This window comes from Coccinella septempunctata, chromosome 4 (assembly GCF_907165205.1).
Source record: "Coccinella septempunctata chromosome 4, icCocSept1.1, whole genome shotgun sequence".
In the NCBI taxonomy this organism is placed as follows: domain Eukaryota; kingdom Metazoa; phylum Arthropoda; class Insecta; order Coleoptera; family Coccinellidae; genus Coccinella; species Coccinella septempunctata.
In genome coordinates, this window is record NC_058192.1 from 345,677 (window position 1) to 362,768 (window position 17,092).

The following is a 17,092-nucleotide window of genomic DNA, read 5'->3' on the forward strand; positions in this document are numbered from 1 at the left end:
AATAACCCTCGTAGATTTCATTTCTTGCCTTAATTCTTATTTCTTCAACTTTTCATATCTCGCGGAATATGTAAGTTAGAATTCTATGCTGTAAAGAGCTTTTTTCATCAAAAATAAATGCCCCAAATAAGTTTCACGTTTATTTTATATTAATTCATTCCACGCCAGTCGAAAGATATCTTCAAAACGAAAATTTCGAGTCCCTATCTCATTTATTTTGAAAATATAGACTATTTGAGGATTCTCCACCAATACCAATGATAAAAACAAATCGTTTGACACCATTTTCGGCTCCAAACAAGAGAATTAAATTTGGGTAAAATGATACAACGTTGCTAAGTGAAATAAGAAGATGCTGAAAACCTTCTTTAGAATACCTATACAGGGTGGGTCACAATAAGACGGAAAAACTCCGATTTCTCTTCCGATATGAAGAGCATCTCTCCATCTTCTCAAGCAGGTGGTGAATGAACCACTATCTGGCGCTGGATGCTGCGTCCACCGAGAAAACCATTAAGTTGGGATCCGCCCGACGTGATGGAGGACCCTAAGACAAAAGAGGATCGGCCAATGGCGTCGGATGCCTCAAGGCATCCAATGGTCTTACATGGTGATTCACACCTGTCCATAGAGACTTAAAGTTGTTTGTTTCTGGTCCAGCCGGCGATGAACTGATGTGCCTGTTACCGGCAATCCCTGGCCGACCTCCTTCCAGGAGTGTCCAAACGTGAAATTAGGTATACGCAACGATTAAAATTGTTGTAGGGTGATTCGACACTTTGGTTAATGTTGAATTCTCGACGATGAGTAAGTAGGTATAGCTTGTGCAGTCATTCACGATGATAAATCTCTGCAAACGCAGAATATGCTTTGGACCAGAAACTTGCAGGAAAGAGGAGTTAAACTCCTTGAATCAATCTCGGATACTGCAGTTTATCAAAACTCTGGAACTGCAACTCAACCATCTTCAAAATCTGGAATCTAGAATCTGCCTGGGATAAAATATCTCAAGATGAAATTGATCATCTTATTAGGAGTATACCCCTACTTTTTTCCACAGCTGGATTTCCTCCATGTTGCTTGAAAAAGTCGATTTTGAGCTTCTCTACAGGAATACGAATAAGAAGGGTTTGAAATCACCCTCAGACCATCGCATTGTCATCAAGAACTTCAGTCGGATGAATTATTCTTTCTTGATGGTGCAGGTATTCCATTCCTCTCCTTCAAGATCAACACATAACTCATCATCTATACAGTAATCATTGAAAGGTATCCCTCCCGACCGACACCGATAAAAAATCATTAACCGATCACAAAAAGATCCAGATAATCTGGCATGTTTTAATTTCGGATATCATTCAGATAATTAATTGTTTAACAATCGTCTTCTTCATAGTCCTTTTTTTTCCGTTCTGAACCCGACCCACCTTCGACCATAATGGAGTGCATTGTTCCAGCATAAAACATTCTCATTCTGGATTCACGGTACTATTAGCGTTATTGATGATATGACTAGGATATTGATTGATGATCGAACCACCTGTCCATAAAGTCAGCGATAGAAATGAGAGAGGTTCGCTCTGGACGAACAACGTTGAACTGGAAAAATATGAGATTTTAAACCACCTCTCTCTCGATCTCTCTCACTCTATCTGACAGTGAATTGGAATTTTTTACGACGCGAATTTTGATGCTTCGTTTCAGTGGACTCAGAAGAGTTTTTTTTCATTCGAAGTTTTTCTGGTAGATAGTAACCACGGTATCATTCAATAGCTCATCAAGAAAACCCTTTTTTTCTAAAGACATTACTTTGGAATTCCTGTTTCAGTCACTTTTCCCTGTGAGATCTTTTTTTTTCCCTTATTTTTTGGTATTGCACACTTAATTCTTCGATATTATTGTCAGTTACATTACTGTTTTAAATTTCAGTTTTTTCGAATATTCAAAAGAAAAATTCTGATACCTGTAACACTGTAATAAGGGCTTGGAGATCCAGAGTGTCTCCATTACATCGGTTGTTGCTTTGTTTCTGGATCGTAGAAATGTACCCCAAGTCTCATCCATAGTAACAATTAGGTTTAAGAAGTCGACATCGTTTTCAAATCGAGCACAGATCGAACGCGATGCTTCTACCCTTGCACGCTTTTGGTCAACATTCAAACATTTGGGGATCCATTTTGCAGCAATTTTTCTCATGTCCAAATTGACGTGAACTATATGATGAACGCGTTCGTATGAAATATTCAGTGCTTAAGATATCCGTTTTAGCCCAATTCGACGGTCTGATAAAATCGTCTCATGAACTGCATCGATATTTTCGGGGACTGACACAGAAACTGGCCTTCCCGATCGGTCATCATCTTCAGTGGAAAATTTACCTCTTTTGAAGCTTGCAGTCCAATTTTTCACGGTCGCATACGAAGGACATTGATCACCAGGAGTATTAAGCATATCTTCGTAAATCTGCTTACCTCTTAATCCTTAACTACAGACACTTGATGATGGCTCTATACTACAATTTTTCTATTTTCACAATTTCGGTGGACATCTTTTTTTTTTTTAATTCATTGCGTAACTCTGGTTTACTTTTTTGACCTCAAACTTCACACTGACACTTCTAATGAGTAATTGTTCGTTGCTATGGTAACGTAATACTTTTTTTATGCATGGAATTGGTCTAGGCTAACTAGATATCAATACATCCTCTTATGTCTTCAATTTTCCACCGTAAATCATAAGAGTTTCCGCGTGCATTTCCCCGAAAAATCCGCCATGTTTCTCTCCCTCTCCCATCTTTTCCACATAATTGGATTATAAATAACTTGGGCCTTTTCCGATGGCTCGGACAAGGGGCAATTTATAGTGGCCATATTTATTTATTGGATTAATACATGTAACGTATTGCCAACACACGAAAGAGATAAATAACCGAGGGAATGTATGGTATTAATTTAGTGGACTGGTTTTTTATAAGTGGTTATTTATTTTGTCCACTCTCGAGATCGGATATTAATCGATGTAACGCACGGTCAAATTTCAATCGGGACAACTCTGTGGCTTCGTTTCCTCGGTGCCATTATGGATACGTCGATGATTTGTCGATTCACAATGGAATCGACTGGCCAGGATATCCCTCGGATCTTCTAGGTCCTTTCACCGTTTCGAAAAGGATGAAAGGAGTGAAACAATCCCCCAGTGGATCTTTCAATTCGTGAAAAATAGTTTTTTCTTTAGTTTTGGCGATGTGTTTTGTTGTAATCCCAAACACGACTCAGAAAATAGAACTTTTCTCTTTCTAGAGACAGTTGAATCTTTTTCTCATCTCCGAATTCATTACAACATATCTAAATATCTCAGATAACCCTAATAACGTCAGACGATCTCAATCGATCCAGTCAAAACAACCATACATAAAATATAAGGCCCGGTACGGGCCCACAATGTGTTTTTCTACACCGTTTCCTACAATGGCTAAGCCATTGTAGGCTGATTTGTCCCGAGCGATTCGAATAAGTTATTTCGAACACAATACTTCATTACTTTATCGTATCAGATCAACAGCATCATTAATCTTGCTAAAGGTCCAGGTCGGAAAGCGATGCTGTGCGCGTCTACCCAAAATTGAAATATGCCGGGAACGAGAGAAGTCTTCCCTCGTTCCTTCGGCCAAAATCGTACCTTTTTCATCCGAAATGCATAAATTGAGCATCAATGAAAAAATCAATTCATCTTGTACAAAAATACGAAATCTTTTTTGAATCAAACAAAGGAGACGATATTGGCTCACACTGTATGTCGAGTGTATAGGATAATAGGACTTTGGGTTGGGTAGAAATTGGCTTATGAACTCTTGACGAATCACTGTATTGACATTCTTATTCGAATACAACAAAAAATAACTAAAAGATGTCCGGACATTTGGACCAATCTTGCTGCTCCTTGCTCTTCCAATAATTTCCGTTGAACTTGTGGATGCGACTTCCATCTTCTTTGAGAAAAGGGTGGAACCAGATGGGGTGATAATACTTCATTTCCTCATCTAGTAAAATGCAAGTTGGGCGTCATTTTAACAGAATTTATAAAATGGTACAAGAACTGTGTCAAGGAAAAACGACCCTGGGGAAAGGTCAACAACAATTATTACACTATGGATAGATTTATAACGGAATTAGTTTCATTTCTGTCATAATATTATACTGTTAGACGAGATGCAATTTAGTTGAATTTATGTTTTACCATCGAACCATTTCGAACTCACCTTCAAGCTCCAATCTCTCCCTGATGACTCTTCTCTGTTTTTCCTCCAGCCTGGTCTTCTCCTGGTTGGCCTCATCCCATTTACCCTCCTCCATGAACCTCTGATCTGGTCTCAGTCGGGAATCTGTAGGGGCCACCCCATCTTCAGGCTCGTTCAACTGGCACGCGAACTTACTGAAACTGATCCATATATAGGTAAGTGAAAATTTTCAATTCTTTCGTTTACTTCGAGCCAAGGAGTATCGCGTCATAAAAAGCCATGGAAACGCAGCTTCGAAGAGCATTGAGATTGTCTCAAAACACAGCCAAACTCCCATTTAGAGCTCGAAATTTATGACGCGATACTTCTGACATCGACCACCACATCTGACCCCAAATCAAAGGTCTGAAAATTCAATAACGATTGCGTGATACCTGAATTTTCGTCAATCGTTATCATAATTTCACCTGTAGTAATTCTCTGAACCTTCTGGAAGTACGTTGGACTTCCAAGCAATCCTTGGTTCATCCAATATCATCGTTTCCTTTTCTTCGGATAAAACAGCCGTTATCCTAACTTCTTCGTCGCAATTCCCTGAAATAACTACAGATTTTACATCTACTATTACTACTGCAACATACTTTACAACATGGTAGTAAAACAGATCAATTCAATCGAAAATTTAGAAGCTCATCTTCTCACCTTCAATTTTCCATTTGGTGACACCGTTAGCATCGGAAACTTGCCCTTTAACTCTTCTCATTTCGCTCTTGATGATTCTCCTCAAGGAACTACCACCATATGGGATGAAGTCTAAATTGCAGATGATGCCTTCGGTATTATTCTTACCGATTACCTCCACAACACCTTCAAGAAAATCAGAAGAGAATGTCAAGTCGTGTTGGAATATCTTTGATGATATTCAGATTATCTCACCTTGGTGATCCACCCATGAACTTCCTATGAGGAAATTATGAACAGTCGTTATAATCTTGTTCCACTTGAAACAATTTCCTTCCTGGAATTCTACGTTAGCCTCGCCACAAGGGGTGACCTATGAACCGACTTCTGTAAGTGAAAGGAACGCCAGATAGGCAGGGAACATCCATCTCTGCATCATTACCTGTATATCGTTTCCGGTGAACCTTGTCTCGAATGTGAATTCCTGCCATAAAATCCAACCCTTACCCTCGCAATGGTGCGCAGCAACAGGCGGATGATGCGAAATCTGGAACATATCGAATGGACGTTTCATTCGTTCATTCTCAATTCGATCCTCACCTGTTCAGATATAACCCTCCATCCAAGATCAGCAGTTCGATCAAACTCGAACGTTTCCCCAAGGAGTGGGTTGAAAGGTTTGGTTATCCTGGTACAACCAGAGTATCCCGCAACGATGAACACAGCTAGATAAGCGAGCTGTTCGTATGGACATGAACAACTGAAAACAATTCACCTAAAACTAAACTCTCCTACCTTCACTTACCTGGAGATGCCAAACAGGATAAGCACAAAGCATAGCGTGAAGGTCTCAACGAAATAGTTACCTTGCAGCTTTATCCAGAAGTTCAGAGTATTCCAACTCTTCCGTTAACCTTTGGAGCAGCGACAAGGGCTCGCTGAAATTTATCGGTTGAGAAATTTGCGACAGATCTTTGCCTATGCAGTTTTTCAGGAATCCCCATAGGCTCAAACTACCAGATCTAGGTTTGTCTGGTATCCTTTCTCGACGCGAGGAAGTGCTACTCCTTTGGCTTGTACACGGTGATGGTGTAATCTTTCGGATCAGACTATGGATGGAACTTGTGGTTTGCTCTAAGGGTTTTCCGATTTCGTCACTTGAAAAAAAGATCATTCTTTAGGTTTAATCAATGGTTAATGCTGATTATGAAGCAGAAATGTTACTCTACCTTTCCATTCCTCGAGTTCTACACTTTCACAAGCCACAGCTCATGCCTGCAGCATTATATTCCAGTGCTTTCAGTTCCATTAGGTGATCAATTTAAACTGAAGATGTAATGTTGAGTGGAATAGTTTTGAATGAGAAAAGAACGAAACTGCTCCTTGAAGTGAACGGAGGATTTCAACTTATTCTTGTGAAAAAATGCTGTACCGAAATAATCTTTGATTTTTCTTGAAACTGCAGCGATGACATTTTTTGGGAGACGTGGGATGTCAGCAGAAAAGTGTCATTACACGAAATATGAATGAAGGTTTTGCGAAGGCTTTGATAACGATCTGACATAAAGAAGCTCATGTGGAATTTTCGAAAAATTCTCTTAGGAAGAGGTGACAAATCATCTTTCTGGAAGTTCTGATGTCAGTTACCAGTTCATTGTTTGATGGCTACAGAATAACTTATTTGTATGCTTCTAGCCTCTTTGATGAAGATTAGGCTGAAGACGTAGCCATTTGTGACTACAGAGTCTGACTGGAGAAATTTGAAGTGTTTAGAGCTTTCGAACTGACTATAAACCTTGAACATTATATATTATCATTTTGTAGACGAAAACTCAAGGGGATTACATGCCTGTTTCTCTAGCTGTTTGCCCGAGCTGTTCCACTTTACGAACAAACCTCCTAACACTAATTTCCAATAATCCTCCTCAATCCAGAGTTCCAGCATCTGTGTCCTCTGCCAGGCTGTGGTCCCCCACAACATTGTCGCGGTCTCCATGACGACACACTCGCAGCAGGAGGCGGGGCAATCGATACCACCCCATCATTTCCTGGCCCATCAACCGTCAAATGCAACATATACACTTTCACCCTCGTTGGGGGCGGTTGGATATATTGATGCACAAGATGATAAGGTTGGATCTCGATTTCTTCGAGGAAGAGACGAATCAACATGGCCTTTTGCGTCGAAAATTATTCAGTTGTTGGGTTTTCTAATGGTTCAAGTGACAATTTGTATAGCGGAACTGAAAACTTTCTACATTTTTGGTAAATTTATCGCCGTGGCCACATTGATATCCGGATCTGATACCCGTTGATCAAATCTTAGGTGTAATGGGTAGGAGCTTAGAACATAGAATATCAGGAAGGAGCTTTTTCGAATAAACGTGACGGGAATTGTGCGACGGAAACGGCCATATTGGTCTTCCAAATTTTGATTTGAAAAGTGGCAGACTTGGAAGTCAAATGATTCTGTTATCTGTGGCCAAATAAACAAAGTGATGTTTAAACTTCATTTTGACAACAACACTCCATGGGCGTAGGTGATGTTGAGTCTTAGACCTTAATACCATTAAGTATATAGCCAAGTAGTGTTAGGCGGGGTGAATTTACGCTTTGATTATCAATTTGAACGAGCGTGAAAAAGCTTCTGACTTTACGTTAGTACTTTCCTAATTTTTTTGATAAATCAGAATCAACTGACTATTGATGTTAGTTTTTTGGAAACTTCATTGTCCTACGCCACTGTTGAAACGGAAATATATGTCGGCCATATTTCTCCTCTATTCCGGTCAAATTGAAATGAGCAATATGCTCCTTCCTGTTATTCTATATTCTAAGGGTAGGAGCGTCATCAAGTTATCCACAGACCATACGTATGTTCGATAACATGATTCATGAAGTTTGGAGTTTTCGTAGGGTTTTGCAAAGTCATAGATTTGTTCCACATCCAGGTTCTGAACTCGCCCAAAAGCCGTTTATCTTGCTCTCAGGATTATGCTCAGGATTATGGATATTTCCCTCGACTATCTTAAGTGACTATGACAAGGTAGAGAAATGCTCGTGACTACCTCAAATGTCATAGTGACTTTTTCTGAGTATGACAAGGTAGCCAAATGTTCGTGACTACCTTAAGTGTCATAGTGACTTTTTTAACTATGATTTCTAGGGTAGCCAAATGCCTCTGACTACCTTGAGTGTCATAGTGACTTTTTCTAACAATGACAAGGTAGCCAAATGCTCGTGACTACCTTCAGTGTTATTGTTACTTTTTGTAACTATGACTTCTAAGGTAGCCAAATGCCCCTGACTATCTTAAGTGTCATAGTGACTTTTTCTATGACTTCTAGGGTAGCCAAATGCCTCTGACTACCTTAAGTGTCATAGTGACTTTTTGTAACTATGACAAGGTCGCCAAATGCTCGTGACTACCTTAAGTGTCATTGTAACTTTTTCAACTATGACTTCTAAGGTAGCCAAATGCCCCTGACTACCTCAAGTGTCATAGTGACCTTTTTAACTATGACTTCTAGGGTAGCCAAATGCCTCTGACTACCTTAAGTGTCATAGTGACGTTTGGTAACTATGACAAGGAAGCCAAATGCTCGTGACTACTTTAGGTGTCATTGTTACTCTTTTAACTATGACTTCTAAGGTAGCCAAATGCCCCTGACTACCTTAAGTGTCATAGTGACTTTTTTAACTATGACTTCTAAGGTAGCCAAATGCCACTGACTATTTTAAGTGTCATAGTGACTTTTCAACTATGACAAGGTAGCCAAATGCTCGTGCCTTAAGTGTCACAGAGACTTTTTCAACTATGACAAGGTAGCCAATAGACAAGGTTAAATGCTGTGTTTATTAACGTTGACAAATGTAAACACATGTCAATATTTAGAAAGGGATGCTATTTCCATTCTCGTTATTCTTTAGGAGGAGAGAAATTGGTTGAGGTTGGTGTGGTGAGGGATTTAGGTGTTTTGTACGACTTCAAAATGAGTTTCAGTCTGCATATAGAGGATATTGTTGCTAAGGGATTAAGGTCGCTTGGTTTTGTTTTGAGACATTCCCATGAATTCAGTGATATCAATACTATAAAACATCTGTATGTAACTTTGGTGAGACCTCATCTTGAGTTCGCATCTTCTGTGTGGTGTCCTTATACTTCACAGGACAGTGACAGGATCGAGAGTGTTCAGAATAAATTTCTTCTCAATATTTCTTATAGAATGGGCATTTCTCGATTAAATTTTTCGGCAACTCACATGAGATCTGTACTTCACTTACCAACTTTGAAGACGCGTAGGATCAGGAGCGACGTATTGCTCTTCACTAGGCTTTTAATGGGGAAACTGTCGACGACTGAGCTCCTCTCTCTCTTTGCTTTTCACGTTCCACCCAGAAATACTAGGAGGTCTGCCTTCCTCAGTGTTCCTAATTACAGGCTAAATTACACACGGGCATCTCCCATTCCCAGGATTTCAGAACGGGTGAATGTTGCCGGACAACTTGGCATCGACTTTGTAAACTCATCATACTCCGCCATAGTGAGAAATGTTAATAATTGTTTGATTTGAATTAGGTATGTACGATATTTTTGTTGACTTATATTTTTGTTCTTATTTTGTAATTGGGTTTATCCCGTGAATAAATAAATAAATAAATAAATAAATAAATGCTCGTGCCTTAAGTGTCATAGTGACTTTTTGTAACTATGACAAGGTAGCCAAATGCCCGTGACTACCTTAAGTGTCATAGGGCATTTGGCTACCTTGAGATATTTAAAAAAGTAACTATGACACTTAAGGTAGTCACGGGCATTTGGTTACCTTGTCATAGTTAATTTTTGTAACTATTTAATAAATCTTGAAATTTCATCGATCTCTGTGTAACCGTTCGGTCTTGATGAATCTTAAACTCTCCCCATATTTTTGGGAATTTTTTAATTTTTCGAATCGAAGGTTAGCTTTCGAGTCGTTTATTTCTCAATAAAAGTAACTGTAGATGAAAATGAGATACATATTCTGAAAGAGCAACTCTTCCAGTAATAAATCTGAGAATTTCATCCATCTCTACAGTATCTAGTTCTGAATCCTTCCTGAAGATGAGCGATCATATTGTACGAAACCATATTCCTATAAATACAAGAATAATTATCTTCTTCCTTCATCCTCATTGGACATTATTTACCCACACCTCTCATATTCCTTGCGAATAAATTAGTACGTGTAATATGATGAATAGACGGATATGATTCACCACCGTGTTGTAAATATCGTTTTGGGACGACCTGGGGGTGTGGTAGAGCAACTCATTAACACCGAGGGTCACGGGTCATTTCGCTTGTCATCACCGCAGATGAAGTGTGAAAGAACTAATGAGCATGGGTTCACACCTGGTTTGGGATGCATACAGCTCTCACTGAAAAGTGATTAGTCTGATTGGTTTTCCGAGTTTAATGGACCTGCACACACACACTTGCCACGTTTTAACGAAGGACGCTCATTAGATTTGTCAGGAATTCGGATGAGTTCGAAGACGATTGGAATAGAGATAGAGAATGAGAATGTTTCGTTCTTATTCATTCTTATCCCTTCCTTGATATCTATTGATTGAAAAAAATGAAATCAGGATGAATGATGCATGTGGAAGATGAAAATTTCTTCGGACGCACTTTCGGAACATCCCTCTGTCCCACCTAAACAAATATTTACCCTTCTTATTAAACTTTCCCATACAGCAGCAGCTCATATCCAGGCCATAACTCATCATAACTTCCCTGTCGATTACCGTATACGCTAGATATAATTCGAAGTCAGTAAGGCAAGAGTAATTCATATAAAATCCCTGATTAAGCCCAACGTACACATACAGCACACTTCAAGAGCAGAGCCTGAGCGCGTGGCGCTCGGAGATCTGCTCTGGACGTCTGATGAACGACGCCGCTCCACCCACTCTATTAACACGGTCATAAGCAGATCCGTTGGTGCTTCTCTATTTTGGGAACGGGGGCCCTGTTATTAGGCTTTCCTAACATCAATGGAAACGATAACTTACGAAACGAGGTAGGTCTCTGTAATTTAGAAGTTCCGACGTTCTATACGCGGCTGAAACTGAATCCTCGAACTTCAAATACCGCACGATTTGACAATTTTCTATTTTGCGTCCCCTGGCCTTATTGTCTCCAACATCAACATCGAAATAGTCAAGACAACTACGGAAGTTTGAACGTTGACGTTTTGTCAAGTCAGCTGTCAAAATGACGAATTTTTCGAGCGACTAAGTTATGAATTTAGTTCGATTTTAACGATGGACCATGGCGTCGTCCATATTACGAGGATGTATTGATATCTAGTTAGCCTAGACCAGTTCCATGCGCAAAAACAATATTGCGCAACGAAAAATAACTCATCAGAAGTGTCAGTGTGAAGTTTGAGGTCGAAAAAGTGAACCAGAGTTACGCAATAAATTAAAAGAAAGAAGATGTCCACCGAAATTGTGAAATTCCAAAATTTGAAGTATCGAGCCATCATCAAGTACCTGTATTTAAAAGGGTTAAGAGATAAGCAGATTTACGAAGATATGCTTAATACCCTTGGTGATCAATGTCCTTCGTATGCGACCGTGAAAAATTGGACTGCAAGCTTCAAAAGAGGTAAAGAGGAAGATGATGACCGATCTGGACGGCCAGTTTCTGTGTCAGTCCCCGAAAATATCGATGCAGTTCATGACATGATTTTATCAGACCGTAGAAATGGGCTAAAACGGATATCTTAAGCACTGAATATTTCATGCGAATGCGTTCATCATTTAGTTCACGTCAATTTGGACATGAGAAAAATTGCTGCAAAATGGATCCGCAAATGTTTGAATATTGACCAAAAGCGTGCAAGGGTAGAAGCATCGCGTTCGATCTGTGCTCGATTTGAAAACGATGTAGACTTCTTAAACCGAATTGGTACTATGGATGAGACTTGGGTACATTTCTACGATCCAGAAACAAAGCAACAATCGATGGAATGGCGACAGTCTGGTTCTCCAAGACGTAAGAAGTTTCGTGTCCAAAAATATGATGGAAAAGTTCTTGCTTCAGTTTTTTGGGATTGCCATGGGGTAATCATGATTGATTTTTTGGATAAGGGTGGAACAATAACCTGAGATTACTATTCGATATTACTGACCACTCTACGGGAAAAAATTAAAGAGAAAAGACGCGGAAAGCTATCCAAAGGTGTTTTGTTTTTGCAGGACAACGCCCATCCACACAAATCTCATGTTGCCATGCAAAAAATTCGTGATTTAAGGTTTGAATTAGTAGAACACCCCCCTTATTCACCAGATTTGGCCCCATTCGACTATCATCTCTTTCCTCAACTGAAAAAAAGTTTAAAAGGTCATAAATTTTGTTCCAACGAGGAGGTAATAAAAGTTGTGAAGATCTGGTTTGCAGAGTAAGAAAAACATTTTTTTTTGAAAGGTCTAGAGACGTTGAAGGTTCGCTGTAATAAATGTATTCAATTAAGAGGAGAATATGTTGAGTAATAAAATATTTCGACATGGAAATTTTGTTTGTTTCTATAGTAGGCTGAGAATTTTTCAATATATCCTTGTATCTTCCTGTCGGGCGTTTTCCATCGGAAAAACAAGATGGATATCTGGCTCGGAAATGACCCTTTTTTCCCGTACGAGTTAGAGCGCTCGTAAAACGTACCGCTGTGGGCAAAATTGTAAAACAGTTAATCGTATTACTTTTTAGACACCGCCGTTTCAATATTTAATAAAGCGGAGCTGTTAAATCAAATCCGATCGCTGTTTTTCAGATCCAACACTGATAGACGGTGTCCTGCTGCGGCGTCCTGAAACTGCGGTTTTCAATGAGTCCGGTCACTCCGGAGCGTGTTCTAGAAAAAGTTATTAGATAATTTACAGCAGGACTATCTAGTTTTTGCCGCTGCTGGAAGGATTCCTCGATACCGCCAATTTTACATCGACTCTGCCATCGCTATCGATGAAATATTCAATGTTTTTCTTCTGCCATTGCTGTGGTTCTTAATCTAGGGTGTTCTTCTTCTTCTTGTGTTAGGCCTTAGGCCTGTTTTTGACGATCTTTTAATCTTTACTGCTCAGTTCTGCAGAACTAACTGCGATGTAGACTGCCAGCTCTTGGAGGTCTCTTTCCTAGTGGCTTCAAACGCTATTCGGGCTTATCTTTGAGGGCTTTCTGGGTGTTGAATTCTTCAAATGAACGGATCAAAACCGAGATATTCCTTCGGCGTATCTCGCCCAAACGCCGGCGTACAAAAATCTCGTCTGAAATTCTTGAGTTTATGATCGTGAACTATGCCTCTAGTACCCGTATAGATTATCAACAATGGTCTCCGAAAGCGTATCTTCTTGGGATCTCGAGGACACGTCAACCAATGTGCAACGAGTATTGCCATATTCCGCTGGTTCGAGTTCAAATTCTCCGAAAAGAAATTATCATACAATAGCGAGATCAAAACGATAGTGTACCAGATACTGGAACGACTTCATAGGATGCAAAAATTCGTTGAGGGGATATTTACTGGGAACAACAACTAGCCACCGATATTAAGTATCTGAAATCACGATTGGGTCATTATAGGACTGTATACGGCCGGATTTAGCAGCTGAAAAGCTTACGTTATTCACGGAACTGAAATCAGTCAGCGAACAAGAAAAGTTCGTCTTTCTGGGTGTATGCAAGATATTTGACAGACATCTCCAAAATAATCTAGCAAATCATCTTGTTTTCAGACCTTCAGAGGGTGACAGATGATTATACCCATGCACTTTTATCGAAAACCTCATAATCCCTTACGTATAGGAATAAAGCCATTTTATGCTACCAGTTCCGCCATACCACAAATCATATTTTTCCTCCGGACAGAAAGGAGAGCTTCTGCCGGAGTCCCTTGTTATAGATATATAAATAATTTACGGCTGATCGAACTCGTCAAGAGAGAGGAAACAGTTATGAATAAAGTGGGGGAGAGGCCTTTATTCCAAAGGGCGCACAGCAATATTCGTCCCTTTTTACTTCCTCATCTCTAACCCCCCGAAAAAGATGATGCTTGTGTCAACTGCAGCATCGGCGTCTTCTCAGGGTTGTAATTATTTCGCGAATATACGCCCCCTTTTGTGACGAATTCGAAATACCAGTGGGGTTTTTTACAAACGACGATTGGCCGATGATATTGGGAGTACAAGTTGGTTTGGTCCGTTTCTTATGTTGTTTCGATAAGAAATTAATGAAAAAATGACTCACCATCGTCATACGAGGATTATATTGAAAAATTACTAGCCTACTATAGAACGAAAAAAAAATAAAATTTCAAAATATTTTATTACTCAACATATTCTTCTCTTAATTGGTTACATTAATTTATTACAGCGAACCTGCAACGTCTCTAGACTTTTAAAAAAATGTTTCTTCTTGTTCTGCAAACCATACCTCCACAGCTTTTATTACCTCCTCGTTGAAAGAAAATTTAAGACCTTTTAACCTTTTTTTCAGTTGAGGAAAGAGATGATAGTCGAATTGAGCCAAATCTGGTGAATAAGGGGGGTGTTCTAGTAATTCAAACCGTAAATCACGAATTTTTTGCATAGCAACATGAGATTTATGTGCAGGGGCGTTGTCCTGCAAAAACGAAACTGTTGTTTAACTATTTTGAAACGTCGAAAGCATTCGCTACATGATTTATTAGTTGGAGCATTGCCATAATAAGCTTCCACAAGCATTTTATACATTACAGCTGTACTTTTCTTCAATCTCAAGAATCATATCATATTCTTCTTATGACATCTTAGTAATTATCCATTGTGATATCTTTTGGTAAAATGTGAGAGCATTTTTTTCAGTGCATGGTCAATATCTAATGAAACCGATGTTGATAAGGAAGCGTTTTCCCATTCAAAATCGTGGATAACGAAGAAAAATGAGCGTAAATCGTTAAGAATACAAACATAATTCTTCAGCATCCAGATCCTCCTCAACCTATTTGTCTCCCATCCACGTCCCGTCCTATATTTCATTAAGTTTAATGTAATGGAACGGTCGAAGGACCCGTGACTGGTTATAATAGCGGCGATATAGCGAGTCAGTGCGAGCCACACGGAGAAAGAAGAACGACATGCGAGCAAGCAAAACGATTGGGAGAGGTCAGGTCATCGGAGGAATGCACCTCATTACCATTATCATTTCATTAACCAATACCATCATTTATAAGGAGCTGTCATGTCACTATCCATTTTCCGCCAGCGTCGTTTCGTTGATGGTCCATGTCGTTCCTCCAGACAGACGATGGCCATCATCAAAGTCCGAGCCCTACCGAATGCTGAGAGATTCATACTCCGACCGTTGTGGCGATCAGAATCAAACTTGACTGTTTTTCAGTATCGCCGTGACTTAAATCTACACCAAATTACCCTTCCAAAACTGGAAGCATACCTACTACAATTTGTTACATTTTTATTACAATTTATTCATTTCATTTCATTACACTCGCCCTTTTATGCCTGCTTTGGAAGAGTGTTTTCGCATATTTGTCGGATATTCAATATTCGATTGTTGAACTGGCGAAATGAAAGCTTCTATCATGAGCTCTGGCCAGCTGAAATCAAGGTGTCCAATGTTTTTCTTATCATATCACTGTACCCCAAACACCTGTTGCCTCCAGCGAGGCTTCTGCTGTTGCACGAGCTATCTTTCCTTCGAGCGTCGTCGGCTCATTGACATTCAAAATGTGACAAGGTCCGTAATGAATTAGCCTCGTAATGCAACGTTTGAAGGCTTAATCCAGATAACTGGCTTTTTAAAGTTGACCGGATAACGCCAACAAGTCCTGCAAGGGGCATACATCAATTGGGTATCAGAGCGATGTGTCAGTAATCGCTTTCATTTGATATTTAATTAATTGGGAATGAATAATTCATTCGCGTAATCGAAGGAAGTAGCGTATCTCCTGACGGAATGTATAAATAAATACCTAATAAACAAATTAGATATACCAGTCAATATTATCAGTTCTGAAACTGCATCGATAGTGATGCATGAGGAGGGAAATGCCTCGTTTAATACGGCATAAATTGTGGGCCACGCACCACCTCACCATTCCAAATCGGAGTTTGAATTCACGATAAGAGCGGTCACCCGTCCAGACGCTGCACTAGCTCGAAGATGCTAAATTGCCTGAAGAAAATTTCTCTTCTTCAGTGGTTTCAACGCATTTCCAGATTATTTTCGGTTCAACGGGCGCTCAAAGAGGCTCCGAAATCAAGGACAGCGTTCTTTCTTCCAACGGTCCATCTTCATCCGAAAAAATCGGCGACAAAAACGAAGAATATACGAAACAAGGTGTGAAACAGTCGGCGGAATATAAAAATTCATATATTCGACGGACGGAACGTTGAAAACATAATACGTTTTGTTCGGAGGAGGCTAATGGGATATAGAAACATATATACGCATTTGAAATTTCGACAAGTCGTCGTTTCGGCGAGCCATCAGTCGTTCTTTTTCACCGGATAAAAAGGAGCCATCAAAATCGAGAAGCCGGCCTCGACCGGAATATAGAATCGGGATTTTGTTAGATACGTACTACGTAAGTCGACAATTAATTTGGAAACTGGGTTCGGGGCGGTTTTTGTTGAATTTCGGGAGCGGTCTTCTCGATATTTTTATCTTGGCTGGCGGACAATATAACGATAAGCGATGAGCAGATACTGTCAAGATTTGGAAGTGGAATATCTTCTTATCCACAAGAATGACTTTTTTGAACAATGTTCGGTTCGTTATAGATATATTAATATAGGTTAGACATCAGTCCATAATATTCAGTTCATATCGATCTGAATTTCATACGAAAACATTGTTTTTTACCGCGTTGAATATGTTAAATTAAAAGGATGTATATTGATATCTAGTTAGACTAGACGCGTTCATCATAGTTCACGTCAATTTGGACATGAGGAAAATTGCTGCAAAATGGATCCCCAAATGTTTGAATGTTGACCAAAAGCGTGCAAGGGTAGAAGCATCGCGTTCGATCTGTGCTCGATTTGAAAACGATTAAACCGAATTGTTACTATGGATGAGACTTGGGTACATTTCTACGATCCAGAAACAAAGCAACAATCGATGGAATGGCGACA

At 39.6% G+C, this 17,092-nt stretch overlaps 2 protein-coding genes across 2 annotated transcripts in view; one reads left to right on the plus strand and one right to left on the minus strand.

Annotated features, from left to right (window-relative positions):
• LOC123310734 (pickpocket protein 28-like) overlaps positions 1-17,092 on the plus strand; it is a 103,016-nt gene that overhangs the window by 13,428 nt on the left and 72,496 nt on the right. The gene's annotated exons all lie outside the window — the stretch shown is intronic.
• On the minus strand, positions 3,849-6,403 carry LOC123310716 (oxysterol-binding protein 2-like). Its single transcript, XM_044894344.1, has 9 exons — positions 6,148-6,403; positions 5,785-6,075; positions 5,519-5,678; positions 5,361-5,465; positions 5,174-5,291; positions 4,940-5,104; positions 4,705-4,831; positions 4,259-4,437; positions 3,849-4,039 (listed from the first exon to the last, which is right to left on the minus strand). The coding sequence occupies exons 1-9, from the start codon at positions 6,153-6,155 to the stop codon at positions 3,900-3,902; spliced, it is 1,293 nt and encodes a 430-aa protein (XP_044750279.1). The 5' UTR covers positions 6,156-6,403; the 3' UTR covers positions 3,849-3,899.

Excerpts from the sequence above, each read along its gene's own strand:
- LOC123310716 (XM_044894344.1), bottom strand. Across the intron at positions 5,292-5,360 it reads TCACCGGAAACGATATACAG|GTCACCCCTTGTGGCGAGGC; the intron begins GTAATGATGCAG and ends GTCGGTTCATAG. Across the intron at positions 4,438-4,704 it reads GGTTCAGAGAATTACTACAG|TTTCAGTAAGTTCGCGTGCC; the intron begins GTGAAATTATGA and ends TATATGGATCAG.